Source organism: Typopeltis vanoorti, chromosome 9, assembly GCF_054136105.1.
Source record: "Typopeltis vanoorti isolate ZY-2024b chromosome 9, IOZ_Tvanoo_1.0, whole genome shotgun sequence".
NCBI lineage: Eukaryota > Metazoa > Arthropoda > Arachnida > Uropygi > Thelyphonidae > Typopeltis > Typopeltis vanoorti.
The window spans coordinates 15,978,276-15,998,951 of record NC_143557.1 but is presented as its reverse complement, the minus strand read 5'-3'; the positions used below and the strand labels follow the sequence as shown (position 1 = coordinate 15,998,951).

The window sequence follows — 20,676 nt, the reverse complement described above, 5'->3', positions numbered from 1 at the left end:
TTGTTTAGATATTTTAGTATCTTTTCTAGCTTGACTTTGGAAATCTGCAATCAGTTGTCCAACCCTTTCTTTGTTGAAGTTTCATTTTTCTTCTTTCCAATGCTATTTGAATAGCTTCTTCTGACAATCATTTACAATCTTTCTTTCTTGTTGCTTTATTTACAGTCTTCTTTGTTGCTTCTATGACTGTACATTTTGTTTCTTCCCATAGTTCTTCTAATTCTCTTCCTGTCTTCTCCAAACATTTTAATTTCTTTCTGACTTCTACCTTAAATGCTACCTTTAGTGTTACATGATGATCAGCATCGATTTCAGACAATTTATGGAAATCACAACTGTGTTATAAATATTACTTTAATTTCCTGACGTTTCAACCTTCATATTAAGGTCATCATCCGGAGGACACACATACATATACAGAGATAAGCTATATTACATTTCAAACAGTATGCCAAAGAGACAATGATTTTATCAACTGGCCTGACCTCTAGTGAATAATAATAAATAAAAAACTACATAAAAGCTATATTCTGTTTATAACATCATCAGAAAACAGATTTATTACAGCAAACGTTGTGTCCCATTTAGCATGAGAGTTGTTATATTAGAGTTAACAACTCTCATGTTAAATAGGACTGGATTACTTACAGTCCTATTTACAATTAACTCTTGGATGAAAAAGTTATGTGGGTAGAATATGTGCCTTCCATATTCTTGGGATTATTAGACCATCATTATTGTTAGGATTAGGATGGTTGATAAGAATTTCACAGACCTCCTTAAATTTATGTTCATGCCACGTCTTGGTGTGATGTAAAATTAGGCGCCTTTCCAGTCAGTTCTATGTAGAGTATTCAGGGAATAATCAGAAAGGCCTGATTTACCATAGTTATTAAATTTATGATTCTTTTTTTGGATGGTAGCTCATTTCTTGTTTCACCTATATAAGGCAAATTACAGGTGCAATGAATATGGTATACTACAGGGCGGGCCAGCAAAGGAAGTGGATCCTTGGGTGAGTTGAATAAGTTCTTTAATTTTGCAAGAGGTTTAAAGGTGGCATTAAGGTTGAATTTCTGTAGTATTCTGTTTATTTTATCTAATATCCCTTAAATATATGGAATGGTAACAGTTTTATTGTAATCTAGTTTATTTTTGTTTTTAAGTGAAGTCTTGTGAACAATCTTGTTGATAGTATTTTGGCTGTAGCCATTTTTCAGGAAGATATTGCTGATCATTTAATTCATCTTTAAGTGCTTGTTCGCTGGAGCAAATCTTCAAAGCCCTGTTTTTTTAGTGTGTTAATGACACCTAGTTTTTGTGTTGGGTAGTGGTAGGAGTTTATGTATATATATTGGCCAGTATGTGTAGGCTTATTGTAAACAGTGAAGGAAAGACTGCCAGAAGGAAGATGTGTGACAAATGCATCTAGAAAAGGAAGTATATTCTGCCTTTCAATCTCAGTTGTGAATTACATGCATTTGTGTTGTTTGTTTAGGTAGCATAGGAAAGCGTCTAATGTCTGGCAGCCATGGAATCAGATAGTGAAAACATCGTCAAAGTATCTAAGCCAGACTTTGGGTTTTAAAGTAAAGGAATCTAGAGAACGTTGCCCAAAAGCTTCCATATAAAAGTTGGCGATGGGGAGGGGGGATAACGGTGTACCCATGGCTCTGCCTTCTTTTTGTAGGTAGAAAGTGTTTTGCCACACAAAATAGCCAAAAGGTAGTACGTGTGTAAAGAGCACTGTGATACCAGGTGGGAATTTGTTGTGAAAGAGAAGAATTGCATAATTGATCAGAACATTTGTGAAAAGCGGAGATATCAAAATTGACTAATAAATCACTGTTTTCCTGTGTGGAATCTTTAATTTTGTTTACAAAGTGTTGTGTGTTTTTTAATAAGGAGGTGGAATGACCAACTAAATCCTTCAGTGTTGATGCTAATTTTTTGGCTAGATGATAATTGGGGATGTCTATACCTTCAACTATCAGTCGGAGTGGTACACTCTATTTGTGAATTTTGGGTAAACTCTAAATTCTCAGAGAACGAGCACAGTGCGGAAGTAGTTTTTTAACTGTATCCTTGGGCGAAGAAGTAACTGATTTAAGTAATTTTTATGTTTTCTGTTTTATCCAATTAGTTGGATTATAGTTAGGTATAGTTATAGTTACCATACCAAAGTTGATAGACACTGTTTTCTGAAACTAACTGATTTTTGACATACAGTCTTTCTCTAATTCTATAACAAAATTAGAGAGAGACTGTACGCTCAAAAGACCTAATGCATATAAAATCCTCAAAGATCTAAGCAAAAATCTAGAGAAAAAGCAGATATTAATACCATTAAAATAGAAACATGGCAAAATCACTACCAAGATCTATGGTATGATGAAAACATTCAAAACAGAAAACTACACTTTGATAACTTGGAAACATCACTCTAGAAGAATTAACAGAAGCATTAACCCAAAGCAAAACAGGAAAGGCTCCAGGAGAAGATTATATAAACTTGGAACTTATCAAATATGCAGGACTTGAATTCTCACTCAGGTTACTTAACTTTTATAATATGATCTGGAAAGAAGGAAAATGCCCACAAGATTGGACCAAAGCAATAGTTATTCCCATCTACAAAAAAGGACACAAATCTGATTGTAACAATTATCATGGAATCAGCTTACTTAGTACCTGTTATAAAGTATATGCAAAAATCTTAGCATATAAACTTAAACGTATAGTAGACCCAAAATTAATAGAAGAGCAAAATGGATTCAGAAAAGGCAGGTCTTGCATAGACTCTGCATTTACGTTAAAATTATTAATTGAAAAACACAGAGAAATGAACATAGAAACACACATAGCTTTTATAGATTACACCAAAGCATTTGATAAAATTATCAGAGAAAAACTATGGGAAATCCTAGAAGAATATGAAATACCAAACCAACTCTTTAGAGCCTTATATAATATATATCAAGATAATAAAATATCTGTGAAGTACAATAATTCAACATCAAGCTGGAAACCAATAAATCGAGGAGTACATCAGGATTGCCCTCTCTCACCGGTTTTATTTAATATATACACAGATAAAACAGATAAAATCATAAAAGAATGGAAGATAACTAATGAAGGAGGATTCAAGATAAACCATAACACCAGATTAGCTACTCTTCTTTTTTGCTGATGACCAAATAATCCTTGGAAATAATGAAGATGAACTACAAAAATCATTATGCAGTCTAAATAATCTGATAAAAACATATGGTATGGAAATATCAACAGACAAAACAAAAGTCATGGCCTTCAAAGGTGCTAATCTAATAAGAAGTAAAATAGTAATAAACAACAAAATAATAGAGCAATTAAATACATTCAAATATTTAGGTTGCACAATGTCATATGAAAATGAAGCTGAAATAGAACCAAAGATATCAAACTTTTTAAAAGTAACAGGCATTATAAATAAAATTTTTAAACCCGATTATGTACAAAACCATACACAAATAAGAATCTACAATACAGTTGCTAAACCAACCTTACTTTATGGCAGTGAGATATAGACAATAAAAAAGCAGATGAAAGAAGAATTGAATCATCCGAAATGAAATTTCTGCGCAGAACTGAAGGAGTCACAATAATGGACAAAATGAAAAGCAGCGAAATCAGAAAAAAACTTGGAATTACAACCTCCCTAAATGAAACAGTGATTTGCTATAGAGAAAAATGGAAAGAACACATACTAAGAATGAATAGAAGCAGAGTACCTAATCAAATTCTAAATTACTACCCAAAAAGTACTCGATTCAGAGGACGATCCTTAAAAAGATGGAATTGGAACAGGCCACTTGGCCTATGAGCCTGGAAAGGAAGAAGAAGAAGAGTTATAGTTAGTTATAGTTACCATACTAAAGTTGATAGACGCTGTTGTCTGACACTAACTGATTTTTGTTTTCCAGGTATGTTGTTCGGTTTAAAATAATAGTGGCACTGCCTTTATCAGTAATCACGATGTCCTGATTTGATTTTAAAGAGAGGAAGACCCTTAAAAAGATGGAATTGAGTCCGGAACAGGCCACTTGGCCTATGAGCCTGGAAAGGAAGAAGAAGAAGAAGAGTTATAGTTAGTTATAGTTACCATACTAAAGTTGAAAGACGCTGTTGTCTGAAACTGATTTTTGTTTTCAGGTATGTTGTTCGGTTTAAAATAATAGTGGCACTGCCTTTATCGGTAATTACGATGTCCTGATTTGATTTTAAAGATTTCACAGCTGTCAAATTCAGATTTGGTTAGATTGCTAGTTATTGCTTTTGCATTATTGAAAAACATTCTAGGTTTCCAGCCATATTTTATCAGCTATGGTTCGGAAAAATCTTAAGTTTCTTTCAATATGGTATATAAAATCTAATTTGTTAATAGTCCTAGATGCCACAGCAAAATTTAAGCCTTAACTAAGTAGCAAGAGTTCACCATTGTTCAGGGCATGGTTAGACAGGTTGATCACATGACTGTTCATTGAAGGCAGCTGGTGGCTCCTGTTATCACTTAATTCTGGTTGGTTGTTGTTATTCTCTCTAACAGCCAACTACTAACAAACAGTTGGCTGCTATTGTTATCACTGGCTTGTGGTTTACTGTTTTCATTCAATGAAGAGAAATTTAAATTTGTTAGTTGACTATCTGAATATTGTCGATCTTTAAGTCTATGAAATTTAGATATAAATTTTACTTTCTTTTTTTGAAGGATATGTTTAGCGGAGTTCTCAGTAATCCTGACAATGATCTGATCAACCATTATTCTACTGGCCTGACCTTTAGTGAAAAAAAAAAAAAAAAATCTTAATCTGGATTACTGTAAGTAATCCAGGATCTCTAATAAAACAACTCTCATGTTAAATTAAGACACCACTTTTGCTGTAATAAAACTATCTATATGAATCTGTTCGCTGATGATGATGTTATAAATAGAATATAGCTTTGATGTAGATTTTTTTTTTCGACTAGAGGTCAGGACTTAGAAGTCTTAGCCCTTAATATCAATTTAACTTCAGCTATCAATAATTCATGATCAGCCCCACAGTCTGCACCAGGTAGTGTTTTTGCTGCTCGGATAGCGCTCCTCCACCTTCTGCTGGCAACAATATAATCTATCTGATTTCTGTATTCTCCATTAGGTGAAGTCCATACGTACAGTTTTCTTTTTATGTACTTAAAGCAAGCGTTTGCAATAAAGCAACTGTTCTCAACACAAAATTCCAACATCCTTTCTCCTGCTTCATTCCTCAGTCCTAAACCAAATTTTCCAGTGATGCCTTGTTCCCCCACTTTTGTATTCAAATCACCTAATATCAAGAGAAAATCTAGTTTATCAAACTGGCCCCATGAGCACACATGGACTTATAGCCATGAATACTTATGACAACATGTGGAAGAGATATGGTCCTTACCACATGTCATTATGCCCATAGTAAACCACGAGTCATATCATGGAAGTCAACCTCCTAGATAGGAAACGACACATGAATGGGATGGAATCACAAACCGAATTTTTTGCCTTATCAGGCATGCTTTATTGTACCTAAAATTTATCTGAAAATTAGGATGCATCCTATAAACTGAATGCATCTTAAAACCAATGCATCACATATACCAATTTGCTTTTTTATGTATGCACAGTGACGGTGCGTCATCGCTTGTCAGTAATCACTTTGACGTGATTCAAACTGATCACGTCATTGTGTGATCGGTTTGAATAGATGCGCAGTCGTTAGTGGTCACACATTTAAACTAGTAATCAATACATTATTATATTTAATTTTTTTTTATAACCCATGAATACTATGAAGCACAGACATAGCTATTTGATTGCGTTTAAGTGTAGTGTGATTGAGTATGCAAAAAAGAATGGCAGCAAGGCAGAAGAGTGGCATTCTGGACCTACGCCTACAGAAAAAATGGTACTAGCTTGGAGGAAACAACAATTAATGCAAGTAAATTCTAAAAAACACAATCTCCACAGAAAACTGGCAAAATAACCAGAAACTGAAAATGAATTAAAAACTTGGATAATGGATCGAAGAAGATTGGAATCCTATGTATCTATAAAAATAATTATTCAATGAGCAAAATTACTGGCAACAAAAAGAAAGAAATATCATCAATTTTACAGGGTTGCCATCATGGTGCTTTATATTTATGAAGATTTATGCATGCATGCAAAAACTAAAATATCACAAAGATGTCAGACAAATTTTAAAATAATATTATTCAGTTTCACAGATTCATCATAAATACTAGAAACTAGAATACTAGATTTTGAACTTTCACAGATAGGTAATATGAATGAAGTGGCTTTGACCTTTGATGTACTCTCAAACAAGGCTGTTGACTCCAAAGGTAAAAAAAATATTATTGTTAAAACTTTGGGTCACGAAAAAACCCACTATACTGTTCTTTTGTCATGCTGTATGGATGGAACAAAATTTCCAATTTTTTTAATTTTTAAAAGAAAAACTTCCCAAAGAAGTTTAAATTCATATTCATTCAAAAAGGACGGATGGATGAGAAAGGGATAAATTTATGGATAAAGAATTTTATTAATAATTAGTAAAATAATCATTTCAACACATGTGTTTTGTGTCCCTAAATTCTTATATATGTATGGATAAAGAAGGTGTGGTAGGGATGTCCTGTAAGTTTATGTCAGAAACCAGTTTTGTTAGTATGGGATCAGTTTAGATGTTAAAACAGAAGCTGTTAATAATGAACTTCTCAAAACAAACACAAAAATAGCTGTAATCCCAGGAGGATCAACCTCCGTGCTTCAACCTTTAGATGTATCAATAAACAAACCACTTACAGGATTTATGAGGAAAAAAATGGGTCAATTGGTTGCAATCTTCAGATTTTGAGGAAACATCTACAGGTAGAAGAAAGAAGGCCACAATTTCACAGGTGAGCAATGGGTAAAAAGTTTAATTAAGTGAAACCCAAAATTATTATTATAAAACCTTTTCAAAAGTGTGACATTAGTAATTCTCTTGACAGTACGAAGGATGACTTATTTCAAGACAGTGATGACTCAGTTTCTGATGAAGAATGAATAAAGATTTGAAAGCAAGATTAATGGAATTTATAAAAATTATTTTGTTTATTTTATTATATATATTATATGCTAGATTTTTTTTAATGATTTGATAATTTTAAGGAATTGTTTTTTAACAAATAAATGGATAATACATGTATTTAAATTTAAAATAAAAAATTACCATTTACATGAAAAATTCGATGCATTATTCATGTGTCTTATACTGCAAAGAATATTTTTTTTTCCAAAAATTCAACATGAAAAATGTGATGTATCAAATACAATGGTGAGTCTTATATGGCAAAAAATACAGTAACTCCATGGCATCAGGAGACCATACTACATTCTTCTACAAAGCATTTTACTCACTCAGCAATAATGCAAAAAGCTACTCCTTACACTTGGGCTCACCACTTTATACCACTTCCAGAAATTATTGTTTCTTCTTCCATGATCTCTTATTTCTGGTAAAATATCCTCAGCAACCTATATGTAGCTATCACATCACCTCTTTTTTGCTTAAATACTAAGTATACTCTACAAACCATAATTCCATACCAATTCTCATTATTTTATAGAAGGCAAGCATCCAAACGTTTTGAACAAGAAATCTGAGCATCAGATTTATCATCTTCGTACTCAACTATCTTCCTGATTAGCAATGTGTTTGAGACTTACAATTTTTGTCAGAACCTGAGATCCCTGATCTCAGGTTCTGACATTTTTGTACATAAAAAAAAAAAAATAAAATAAAAAAAAAACTTGCATGATGAAGCAATATTAAAATGGCATGCTGAATGTACATGCAATTTTTTTTCCAATGCATACAAGAAATTGTTGCACAAAGCTACATATACCCAATGGAGATTTCATGAAAGAACAGAAGATTAAAAAATTTAAAATCTCAAGAATTAAAATTCCTGTTTTGAATTTTAAATGTGTGTTACAGATAAAAAAATTCAATTATAACAATGTACTTATCTCAATTTACCATATGGAAGCCTAGTAATACAAGGTCTTCATTGACAAATATCAACCTCCCAATCCATTCCAAGAAACTAGGAGTCTACAAGAATAATATATAATAATTATTATTAATATTTATTAATAATTATTCAAAGAGAAATTATAATTCTGCAAAATTCACACACACACTTCCTAAGAATCATAACTTGTGAGAATATATTTTCAAGAAAATTTGACTACTTTTAAAAAATGCAAAAACTTCATTTAACAATAAGATGGTTTTCATTCTGTATTAATTCAGCTATTCCATTAATTTGATAATTAATGCTTATAGTAAACTCTCCATTTTAAAAATTATTTCTGGAGTTTAATGGAAATAAAGCTAACTATTAATGATTCTTCAATGTTATGGATATAATAGAGTGTGGCTCATGAATCTTTCTAAACCTTCCCCTATTATTCCCCAGACATTCCTGAGGAATGGAAGATTAAATGTCAGATGAAACAAAATGAAAAAACATAAAAGATGTTTCAGAATTTAAATACACTGTGATAAATTCAAAATTTAGATTCATTACAATAAAATACATTTCATTATCATTACGATTCTCACATGACACCTCCAAGGATTCATATCAGGAAGAAACTCCACTAAATCCAACCGACTATCTGCACTGCATAATCCTACATCTACACACAACTGCACTAACTACATCTATACACAATAACATAATGTTACCGACAAATAGTATTTCTCTCTGTAAATTGCATGAGTTCTCTGGCTGAAGCTTTCTATAGAAATCTATAAAGTTGACAGAAAAGCAAAGATACTTTAGGAATGGAACTTCTCCTCTATCCAAAAGCAAAAATAGGATTGATTCAATAAGAGAGGCATGTAATGAGATTGTCTGTAAGGATAAAAAAATCAGAATTCCATGATGGACACAGGAAGTTAAACAGGCAGTGAAGGAAAACAAGAAAGCATATCAAAAGTTCCTGACAAATAAGTCATCTCGTGCTCTTAGCTTTCTTACATAAAAAAATGCAAGAAAGCTAAACAATGCGTAAAACTAGCTAAACAAAAGTCATGGGAAGACTTTGGTAAGAACATAGAAAATAAATATCAAGAAGGTGGCATGATATTCCGGAGGCTGTTGAAGAAACTCAGAAATGGAGGCAAGAGTGCTGTAAAAGAAATTAGAGATGATAAAGGTGATATGAAAACTGGAGAAAAAGATATACTTGAAGTATGGAGTAATTACTTTGAAAAATTGCTAAATGAAAATAGCAGTGATGACAGCACAGTGATAAAAAAAAAACACAGACCAGGCATGAAATCAGGAATCCATACCTGAAGTAGAAAAAGCCATCAAAGGCTTGAAATGTGGAAAGGCTGCAGGAGTAGATGATATTCGACCAGAAATGCTGAAGTATGGTGGTATAAAAGTCTTACAGTGGCTGCACTGCATAGTTCAGAAGGCCTGGACAGAGGGACGAATTCCCAATGATTGGAGTAGAGCTCATAGTACCCATATATAAAAAGGGAAATAAAACTGAATGTGAGAATTACAGAGGCATTTCCCTACTGAGTGTTCCTGGCAAGATCTATGCAAGTATACTTGAGAAACGATTGAGAAGAATTGTGGAAGAAAAGCTTAGTGAAGAACAAGCTGGATTCAGGCCAAATAGAGGCTGTCAGGATCAGATCTTCACTTTACGACAAATAGTTGCGAAATCATGGGAATATAACAAAGATCTGTATTTAAGTTTTGTCGATCTGGAAAAGGCATATGACAAGGTGCCAAGAGAGAAGCTATTCAATACGCTACAGTTGTAAAGTGTCAATAGGGCATTATATCAAGCAATGCTTAGTCTTTATTTAAGTTGTAAGGCAGCAGTTAGAATTGAAGGAAGTATATTATTCCCTATGTTATTCTTTATCTATATGGATCACATTATGAAGGAAAGTGGTATTAAATCTGATATCAAAATTGGAGATGTTAATGTCAGCTAACATTAACATCTCCAATTGTTAATTGGAGATGTTAATGTTAATTGTTCCCTGACTAAATTGAATAACCGTTGTAATAGATATGGTATGAAGGTCAGCAATAACAAGACAAAGACTATGAAAATAGACAGAAGCATTGAAAATATCAACTGCATTGTGAATGGTGAACCTATAGAACAAGTAAAATATTTCAGCTACTTAGGCACAATTTTTAGTGAAGATGGTAAATTAAATATGGAAATAGACAACATGATCAACAAAGCTGGTATGGTAGGAAGTCAACTGAATAAATTTATATGGAATAAGAGAGAAATTAGTCAAAACAGTTAGTAAATTAGCTGTATACAAGACAGTGTTCAAACCAGTTTTAACTTATGGATCTGAGAGCTGGGTCAGAAGTAAAACACTTGACCAAAGACTTGAGACATCTTGAGAAAGATTAGGGGTGTGAACAGAAGGGATCAACGGCAATATCATATTAAAAACAAGGATATTAGAAAGAAGTTGACATTGTTAGCATCCAAGAATGTGTTAGCAGAGCTAATCTCAGGTGATATGGTCATCAGTTAAACAGAAAGGATGGAAAGATTAGCAAAACAAGTGTTCTCTGCCAGGTTGGCAAGAAAAAGACCCAGAGGAAGACCAAGATATAGGTGGATTGATATGGTAAAAAGTGCCTTGGAAGATAAAAGTATAAGATCTCACAATGTTGAAGAGCCTTGACAGGTAATACATTGATTTGGAGGAAAATTGTAGATAGGAAAGTAGTAATGATGTAAATTTTTCATGTAGCAGTATCATACTCTCTATACCCCTTGAGGGTAAATGTCAGGAATTTGATGATGATGATGATAGGCAAATTTCACAAACCAGTTGCATTATGTGAGATTGTGGTACACAGCATTATTAATTAATTAAGAAATAAAACATCTCAGAGAATGATTTTGCCTACTATTCAGAAATGTTTGGAATATAATTAAGGGGCATCTCTTCATACTAACATCATGGTTTTCTCCTAACAGTAAGTCATGTTTTTCAGCAAACCGACAAAGCATTGGAAAATATCAAATACACAATGTACTTGCCTCACAGTTTCTTCTGCCATAATTCCAATCACAACAAAATTATGGCCTTAGTCGACTCAATCATTTTCTTGATTGAGATTAGTAAGCCTGGGTAGGTAACTGGAGAGGGTCACTGCTTTTTAATTAAGTAACTACAATTAGTATCCTGAATACTGACAGGAATGCTTATGAAAATATTTAGGTGGGTAGAATTTGATTCTGTAAATATCATAGTGGAAGGCCATCAGCCAGTTTATTTGAGGCTTCAAAAAATGTGTTCATCTCTGATATTAATTACCCTACATATAGCATCACAGTATTATAGATTTCCAAACTTTTGTGGTTGTGGAAATAAAAAAAAAATTACTATTATTAGTCACTTCAAGAGGAACAATATATTATTCTGTGTGTTATAAAAACAACTTAAACCAATTCCTCAAGGACTGTTTTGATGGCCCTCAAAGGGAACATTTGTTTACATACTGTTCCAAAAATGTATATATCTTGAACAGTAGGGAACAACCTAGGGTGAACACACAAAGCAGTTTTACATTCAGGACATCAAATTATTGTCTCCTTTCTGATTTCTTTTGCATTTGCATTTTTTTTTTTTTTGTGATGATAAAGTTTCTGGGAAATGCTTAGAGTTAGCAGCGCTCAACCACAAAAGTCTGAAAGGATTGCCTGTTTACCTGCTTGCTGTAGAAGAAGGATAAATTTGTAGCAATGCTTTCAGGATTTCTACTCTGTAATCTAGATATATATTATGATAGACATATTTTTTATTGTACAGGAAAAAACTGTTCCTAATAATAAAATCCAATATATGTCCAAACACTTTTTTAAAAATATTTTTCATGTTGTGTCCTCATTACGGAGTAAAATGTAGTTACCTGTAGACCCCCACCGATGGTTTTGTCTTTCTTAAAACCATGCTTCTCTACAGATTAAATTGATTATGCAGGAAAGCAGCAGAAAAACGCCCTTTTTAATCTTTCCAACATAGTGCAAAGACTTACCCTCACATATAAGCTATGCCCCCCCCCTTCATGAGTTTACTTGATGCCAGATCTGGAGGCATGTATTACATATATTGCATAGTTATCTCTACAATGCTGTAAAAACAAATCAGCGAATTTAGGATATAGTAGTTATCCATTGTAAATCAGTAAACTTTCCCCAGTAAGAGGACTAGCAACTCCATTACTATACATCAACAAGGCAAGATCTGATTATTTATCTATAAATTAAAGATACCAAAAAATTATATACTGTTTAATCCTTTACCAAGTGTAAGCAAACAAAGTTTTGCACCTGAAGTATTTTCAGGACTGGGGCAACTCGTATATAGGAGCTAATGACTTCACATCACTCGTTTAGTATCCCATAATGCAGAGCACATATCCTTACTGTTATTTATTGGTATATGTCGGACCTTATTGTCCTTTATAAATCTTATCTATAGTACTTTAGTCTTTCGATTAGTTGTTCTGCTGTTCCTGTTCAGCCACTAATTTTTTTTTTTTTAACAGTTTTTATTATTCACATCACGTATACAAATTATACATATTATACTATTCAACTTGTATAATTATGACAATAATTCACAATACAATTCAATGCACAGTACAATGTTACAAAATAAAATTCAAGTATTACTATCATATTCTGTTGGTACTAACACTTATTTTGGCTATTATTTTATTATGGTTAATAAAAAGTTTTCTCATATATGCAAGTAGAATATAATATATTTCGAACGGTTTTTCATAGTTATGATAAGTAATTGGTTTAGAGTAATGTAAGCTAGTTAATGCAAATATGTGTAACCAAGGGCCGTAGCCATACTGGTTACTAGAAAAGTAATTAGCTCAAAACAGACACTGAGAGTCTGGGGACCGCATCTAAGAGGGCTTCCTTACCAGTTATAATACTATACATGTTGATATTTTAATACCTAATTGAATGAACCAATTTGTAACTCAATACCTTAATTGGTTATGATATATGAGTTATAATGATCTCTTATACTATAAGTTTAAAATAATTGTCAACATTCTTTAATCCCATAAGGTAGTTTCTCAATCTTTTTCTGAATACATATTCTGTGGTTATAGATTTAATTTCATTTGGAAGTTTATTATAGCTACTCATCGCAATGTACTCGAAAGATTTATGAAAAATTTCTTTGTTAGCCTTAGGTACTTCCAGCATGTTTCGACCACAGCGCAATCCATAGTCTACATTATATACCAAGAAACTTTCAGTGTTTCGTTTTAAATATAACAGACAACCATAGAGATATAGTTTCTGAAATGGTAGAATATTATGAATGATATACAGATCATTGGTTGAGTGTGTGAAGTCGGTAGTAGTTATGGCTCTAATTATTCTGTTTTGCATTCTTATTAATGGAAGCAGATTGTTATAATAGTCTCTGCTACATTGTTATAATAGCAGATTGTTATAATAGTATTCACTACAATATGGCATTACCCAACAGGTAATGCCATATTGTAGTGAAGAATTAACCCAGGAATAGTATAAACATCTTAAGAATGCTGCATTTACAAATTTTTTAACATAATATATTCTGTTAATTATGAACCTAAACTTATTTGTTAAGAAAGTGGTGTGGGAGTTCCACTTCAAATTGCTATCAATATGGAGACCCAAATACCTGACGGTTTTTGTTTTTTTGATTAAGCTACATTTACAATTTAGAGTATCACTACATTTCCTTTCATGCCATTTTATAGTTATACTGTGATCTAATTTGTCTGTTAATGTAAAGTACATATGTCCCGTTTTGTCGGTATTAATGTTAAATCAGTTGTTGCTAAACCATATACTTAGTTTTAACATATCGCTATTAATCCGATTTTTTAGATCTTCAAGGGTTGTTTCAGTGTATATTAAAGCCGTATCATCAGCAAAGGATACCATTTTGCCAAAAAAGTTTGTATTTACATAGATCATATATTATAAATAGGATGGTTCCTAGTACCGACCCTTGTGGGACTCCGTATTTTATTATTATTATTATTACCCCAAGACCTCATGAAGTCAAAGACTCATCTGGGAGGTCCATTTATCACACACACATCTCATTGTACAGAGCCTTAAACCAACTCCTTGCAGACACCACACTCTCAGGCAAGTCATTCCAATCATTCACAACTAAGTACGAAAAAAACCTGCCTCTCACTCCCCTACTAACACCCTCTTTATACAGTTTCCAGGGATGACCTCTGGTTCTCCCCCGATCTCCCACTATTTTCTGTAGAACTTCTCCACCATTTGTGCTTTTAAATATATCATATCTGGTATATTGTTTTCTATTATTCAGATAGGATCTGAACCAGTCATTAGTAATTCCCCTAATGCCATATTTGGACATTTTCAGTAGCAATAGGTCATGACGAGCACAGTCGAATGCTTTAGATATATCAAGAAAAACAGCTGCTGTGTGCATTCCTTCATTTATTCCACTATAGACCTTTTTATGAAACTCCAATAGCACTTTTTCAGTATTGCATACAGATATGAACCCATATTGATTAGTTGCGTAAAAGCATATTGTATTTAAATAGCTATTTAAGCATTTTTTATCAGAATTTCAATAACCTTTGAGATGGTGGATAGTACAGATATTGGTCTGTAATTTTTGATTTCATTTCTATTTCCTCCTTTAAATAACGGTACAACTGAAGTAGTGTTTAAGTGTTCTATAGATTTACCATGTTCAAAGGATATATTAATGATATTTGCAAAGAATTGTAATTTATGCCTAATGATGTTTAGCTTTTTAACATTTATGATGTCACATCCCACTTTTTCCCCTTTTTTTAATTTGATTACTACACTCTTCATTTCATCTTCGTTTACTGCATGTAGATACATAGAATTCTTAATCCACGGAAGGTGACTGACATACTATGCCCTTTCTGCAGGGTTGAAAACACAATTGCCATAGTTGGTAAAGTGGTTGTTCATTTTGTTAAGTATATCAGTGATGTCATTACCCTCTGGGAATTCTCGCATTTTCTATTTTGTATTACCTATTATCATATTGACCAACCTCCATTCTTTACTTTTATCATTACAACAGGAATTTGCAGTGCTTAGTCTTAGTTAGAGCCGAATTTTATCAGATAACGTTCTTTCTGTGTATTACGTGTATTATTCTTGCAGACAAAGAGAATGCCCTGAGAATGTTCAGTTCTGGAGTTAGTTCCTTTTCGGAATCAAGATAAACTTATTTGTTAATACAACTGCGCCATCTTGATTCCTATACAAAAAAGATATTTTTGACAGAGAGTTAACATGCAGATAATCACAAGGCATTAGAATCTATTATTTAATACACTCTATTAGTTTTTTCCTCAATCAGCAGTCGTAACCAAATCTCTTCCCCCCCCCCCCTCCGCACTTGAATTTACAGCTTCTAATTTTAGCAAGCGGTACATTGGCATGAGAAATCACGCAAGTCTCTTAGGTAGAGAAAGAAAAACATTTATTTTACACTAAGGTATTGTACACAGAGATCAAAACTTTGGTTCAGACATATAATGACTTGTTCATGAAAGAAAATCTCAAAGGTGTTCTCAGACAATCTATCTAATTGTAACTAAATAGTCACTTAAAGTATTTTCAACAGATCAATTAATCTAATTCTCATTAATTTATCACAGTTATATAAGTGAACTACCTTTCAATTCCCCAGACTAGACTACAATATACCAAAATTCTATCATGGGCATAATTTAGTAACAATGAACTTCTAAAAATACAACATTTTGCCACAAAGTAAAACACTATAGTCCAGACAGTTATAAAAAGTCCTATCACATATATACGGTTAGCACTTTCACTCGCTCTAGTCCTGCTCTCAGTACGAAAGACAATAAAAGTTTCTACATTACAGATCACGTGGGCTTAACATCAATCTTTGCTGATTCCCTTCGGTTAGGTTCCTAGGTCTGCTTTCTGTAATTTCCTCCGACTTCCTACCACTAGTGATTACGATCACAAATCAGAACTGTTCCTATAACTTTAGCGACACCGCTTCGACGAAAACGTATGACTCTGCTGTGGTCTCCGCTGGCTGCATGGCTGTGCCGCTACTATGCTTGAAACGGATCGCTACCTGACTTTGTAGCCGTTGTTGACCATCCTTCTAGTCTTCACCCCAAACAGCTTCTATCGGAACCCTCAGCTGAGGGAGAGAGACACCACGAAGAACAGAGGACTGAGAGAGAGCTATTTTCGCTGCCAAATACTTACATAACCCCTTGTCCGCTCTCCCAATTATGTCACTGACTGCTCATGACACTTAACTCTTTTTTGCACACTCCCCTATGCTTCTCCCTGAAATGCTCCCCATTATGTGGGTGCCGTACACGTGTCTCAGATTTTGCACTGCGATGCCTCGGGGTTATGTTCAAAGGCCGATTAGGCTAAAGCAGACTTGGCTTAATCTTTCTCCTTCGAAAGTAACTTTCACTAACACTTTTTGGACTCTGGTATGTTATTTATAAGACAATTTACAATTTATCACTTACAAGATTCCGTTAATAAAATATTAATACATTAAAGTTTTCACTTACACCTATGTACAAGCATTTCCTTTTTTAGAGTTTTTAGATCCTAGTTAAATCCTGAATGAAACGCTCAATAACAAATTGAACCTTTTATTCCAGATTTAACAAAGGTTTTCCCTTCCAAAAAAAATTTTCGGATGAATTTTCAATATATTTTATTCATGCACTATCTCTGGAGAGGATTTTCCTATTTTCCCTAGGTCGTAAGTTATACCTAGTCTGTACAAACTCATTATCTCTATTCCTTGTTGTGCTTTCTTCTCCATTTCTGTTGTTTACAGATCGTTCGCTTACATGACTTGTTTGAGAACAAGCCTTATATCTGTAATAGATAGGGTCTAGGTCATCAGAATTAGTGTGTCCTCCTCTTTCTTGAGTTTTCTGTTCCCCCCTCCAGAAGGTCGAATGCTCTATCTCATCATTCCCTTTCCAGTTATTTTTAACCATGTCAGTGTTTCTTCTTGTTCCCAGCACTCTTTCTAATGAGTCTCCTAGACATACTAGTCTATCCGGTCTACTTTTATATAATTTAAGTCTGTCCAAGTGCACCGTCCATGTTCTCCAGTCATTCTTCCATTCCCTTATTTTGAAATTTACCGGTGACACCTTCTCTAAGATTTCGTAAGGCCCAGTGGCACTTCTCCCAATCTTTCCTCCATTCTTCTTGATAGAGACATGTTCCAGGAGGACAAGATTCCCTGGTCTCAGGTCTTAATAATAAGTTGGGTTCAACTATTCATGTGCCACCCTGTTCTCCATAATTAGGTTGTTCAGGTACTCATCAATATTGGGAAATCCCGTATTGATTTACGAGTTGTTAAACTCAATTGGAAACAGTGGCTCAAATCCATAAAGCACAACTGCAGGGGCTTCCTTAATGGGAGCATGAAGTGTGGTCCTGCAAGCAAACAGGGTGTGAGATAGATGAGCATCCCAGTTGCATATCTGCCTGTCTGCCAGTTTAGATAGAGCGTGTTGCAATGTTCTATTTAGTCTCTCACACATTCCATTTCCTTGGGGATGATAGGGGGTAGTGACCAGTTTCCTTATCTTAAGCCACTTAGACAGCTGTAGCATGACTTCAGCTGTGAAGTTGGAGCCTTGGTCAGAGAGGAGGTTTTTTTTTTTTTTTTTTTTTTGGGGGGGGGGGGTGGTCCCGTATCTCGAGATAACGCCGGAGGCCACAGCGATGAAAGATCAATCTCGAGATTGATCTTTCATCGCTGTGGCCTCCGGGAATCTAGAGAACATATCTATCATTACCAGGATATACTTGTTACCCTTCGTGGTGGTGGGAAGTGGGCCAATTATATCCATGGTCACAGCTTGAAAGGGACGCGTGGAGATGGGAAATTGTTGAAGAGGGGCCTTTCCTACGATGCTAGATTTTTGTTGGCAAAGGTGGCACGAGGATACATAGGACTCAATGTCTTCTCTCATACCTCTCCATAAGTGTCTGTCTCTCACTCTCTTCCAAGTCCTGTAGAGCCCCTGATGACCCACCAAATCCAAGTCATGGAATGTGTGGAGCACCCACGGAATCATGACCTTTGGGACCAGAATCTTGTCCTTCCACCATCCAGCGACATCCTGTCAGAACACTAGAAGACCTTCCTTGTCCAGGTGCAGCGTTTTTGAGAACTGATGTCCCTCTGAGAGTTTTTCTCCTTTCACAAACCTCTGATATACCTCTCCCCATATAGGGTCTACTTTCTGGGCCTCTATAATCAGAGACTTCTCCCAGACTTGCAGGTGGGGTGGTGTGTTCTTATTTCCCTCTAGTTTCCGACCTTTGTATGGAGTTGACCAGCTCTTCCCCTTGACAGGTATTTTCCTCTGGATCAGAACCTAATGACCTAGACAGGTAGTCCGCCACTACATTGGCTATCCCAGGGATATATTTTATTTCTAGGTTCAATTCCTGCATTTCTAGTATCCAGCGGATAATCCTTTGGTTCTTATCTTTCATAGAGGAGATAAATGACAAAGATTTGTGATCTTACCACAGGATGATCTGCTGCCCTAGTAGCATGTACCTAAACTTTCTTGGGGCGTCGACAATGGCTAATGCCTCCTTTTCTATTACCGAGTAATTTTTTTCAGAAGGGGAAAGCTTCCTGCTAATAAAGGCAATGGGCCTAAAACACTCCCCTTCCTGTTGCTCTACTACTGAGGCAATGGTATCATTGGAGGCATCAGCTGAAAGAAATAATTCCTGTCTGAGTTTTGGGTAAGTGAGGACAGGTGATCTAGTCAAGGCTAGGTTGAGTGATTGGTGTGCCTCCTGTTGTTCTCCCCCACACACACATGAACTTCACCCCTTTTTTTGTTAGTCTCACGATGGGTTGCATTGGTTTGCCAATACATCGCTCGCATGATTTGACCTTTTGTACCACGGAGAATTCTCCGAAATGCTTACTAATTGGTTCATGTCTTATCTTGAGTTCTTTTCCTGGCGACTTCGGAGGCTCAGCTTTTCCATTTGAGTCGGAATTACCTTTGCATTCTGAGCAGAGGGAAAGGTAGGGAAATTGCGTGTTCGGTCTTTCCAATAACAACTTTCTCAGAAAATTTGCATTGGACATATCCGCCAACACCTTTCCCTTTCTTTCGCCAGTCTATAACACTCATCTAAATTGTTGGCTTGCATCTTATATATTACTTCTTGTAATTCATCACATAGCCTTAAACTGAACTGTTGAAAGGCCATCCACTCAAGGTGGGACTTCTCCTCCAAGGACACTCTCACTGATTGTGTGATGATGGAGAGCAATCTGTTTAAATAATTGGTTACACTTTCTCCTTTATTCTGTATACACTTGTAAAGTTCCCAGAAAGTCTGGAACAGGCCCCTTTTTCGGGAAAATTCTGCAATTTGTGCTTCCTTGAAAATTGCATATTCTAAAGCGTTTTATAGGATGAGAGAAGAGTAGAGGAAGTTCTTAGCCTTCCCCACTAGTTTGCTGTGCAGGAGGACTAGGAGCTGGAAATCAGTCCACCTGCTTGCCTTCCTCAACTCTTCGAAGTAGCTAAAGAAAGCTAAGGTCGTAATTTTCCTCCCGAGAGAACTGCGGAATAACTTGTTGAGGATTGATGCTCCTAAAAACACTCACAATCCCCCATCCCTGAGCTTGAAGATTGATTCATGCTTGTATATAAGTTTATAAATATAGTAATATCTCACACTAGTACTGCTAATTCTAAATTTCTTACAAAGAAAAATCTGCCTGATCTCAAGCCCAAACCTACTCACCTTAATTCACAGTTTTGATTAATTAATTGTGTGAATTAAATCCTGTTGGCTGCACCATTGTTATTTATTTGTATATGTCAAACCGTACTGTTCTTTATAAATCTTATCTATAGTTCTTTAGTCTTTCGATTAGTTGTTCCGCTGTTCCTGTTTGGGCCACTAATTTACAGTGCTTAGTCTTAGTTAGAGCCGAATTTTATCAGATAACATTCTTTCTGATGGATCATGTGTATTATTCTTACAGACAAAGGGAATATGTGTGTAGAGGCTTAAGTGCTGTTAGGACATCATGTTGGAGGATTAATGGATTTTTTACAACACTCAAAAAGAATTAAAATAGAATTTAATACTTCCTATATTTTGTCCTAGTCACTAGGACATCTACGGGGATTACAAAAACAATTAATGTAACATATACACAAATAACAAACAATACTAGGCCCAACCACGTGGGTGACACTAAAGTCCTATCTAGGTAGAGTGCCCTCTAAGGGCATTAGTAGGTGGCCTGGAATGAAAGGTGGGAACTCTGGTGATGAGTGTTTCCCAAATCTTCGGAAGCTTAATGCAACCATATTTATTGAGATTTGGTTGGTTTTTGAGAGCTGCTGCTGCTTCTAAGAAAAGTCTCTCTTTCTTGAATTTTCTGTGGTGGAGCATGGTGGTTTTCTTCCATGATACCCTGTGGG

At 34.8% G+C, this 20,676-nt stretch overlaps 1 protein-coding gene across 1 annotated transcript in view; it reads right to left on the bottom strand.

Annotated features, from left to right (window-relative positions):
- The window catches only part of LOC150102899 (tRNA (34-2'-O)-methyltransferase regulator WDR6), a 624,232-nt gene that overhangs the window by 250,487 nt on the left and 353,069 nt on the right, over positions 1–20,676 (bottom strand). Inside the window, exon 15 of the mRNA XM_090398196.1 lies at positions 8,082–8,156. Within this exon, the coding sequence (XP_090254322.1) occupies positions 8,082–8,156 (75 nt within the window). The remainder of the gene's footprint in view (positions 1–8,081; positions 8,157–20,676) is intronic.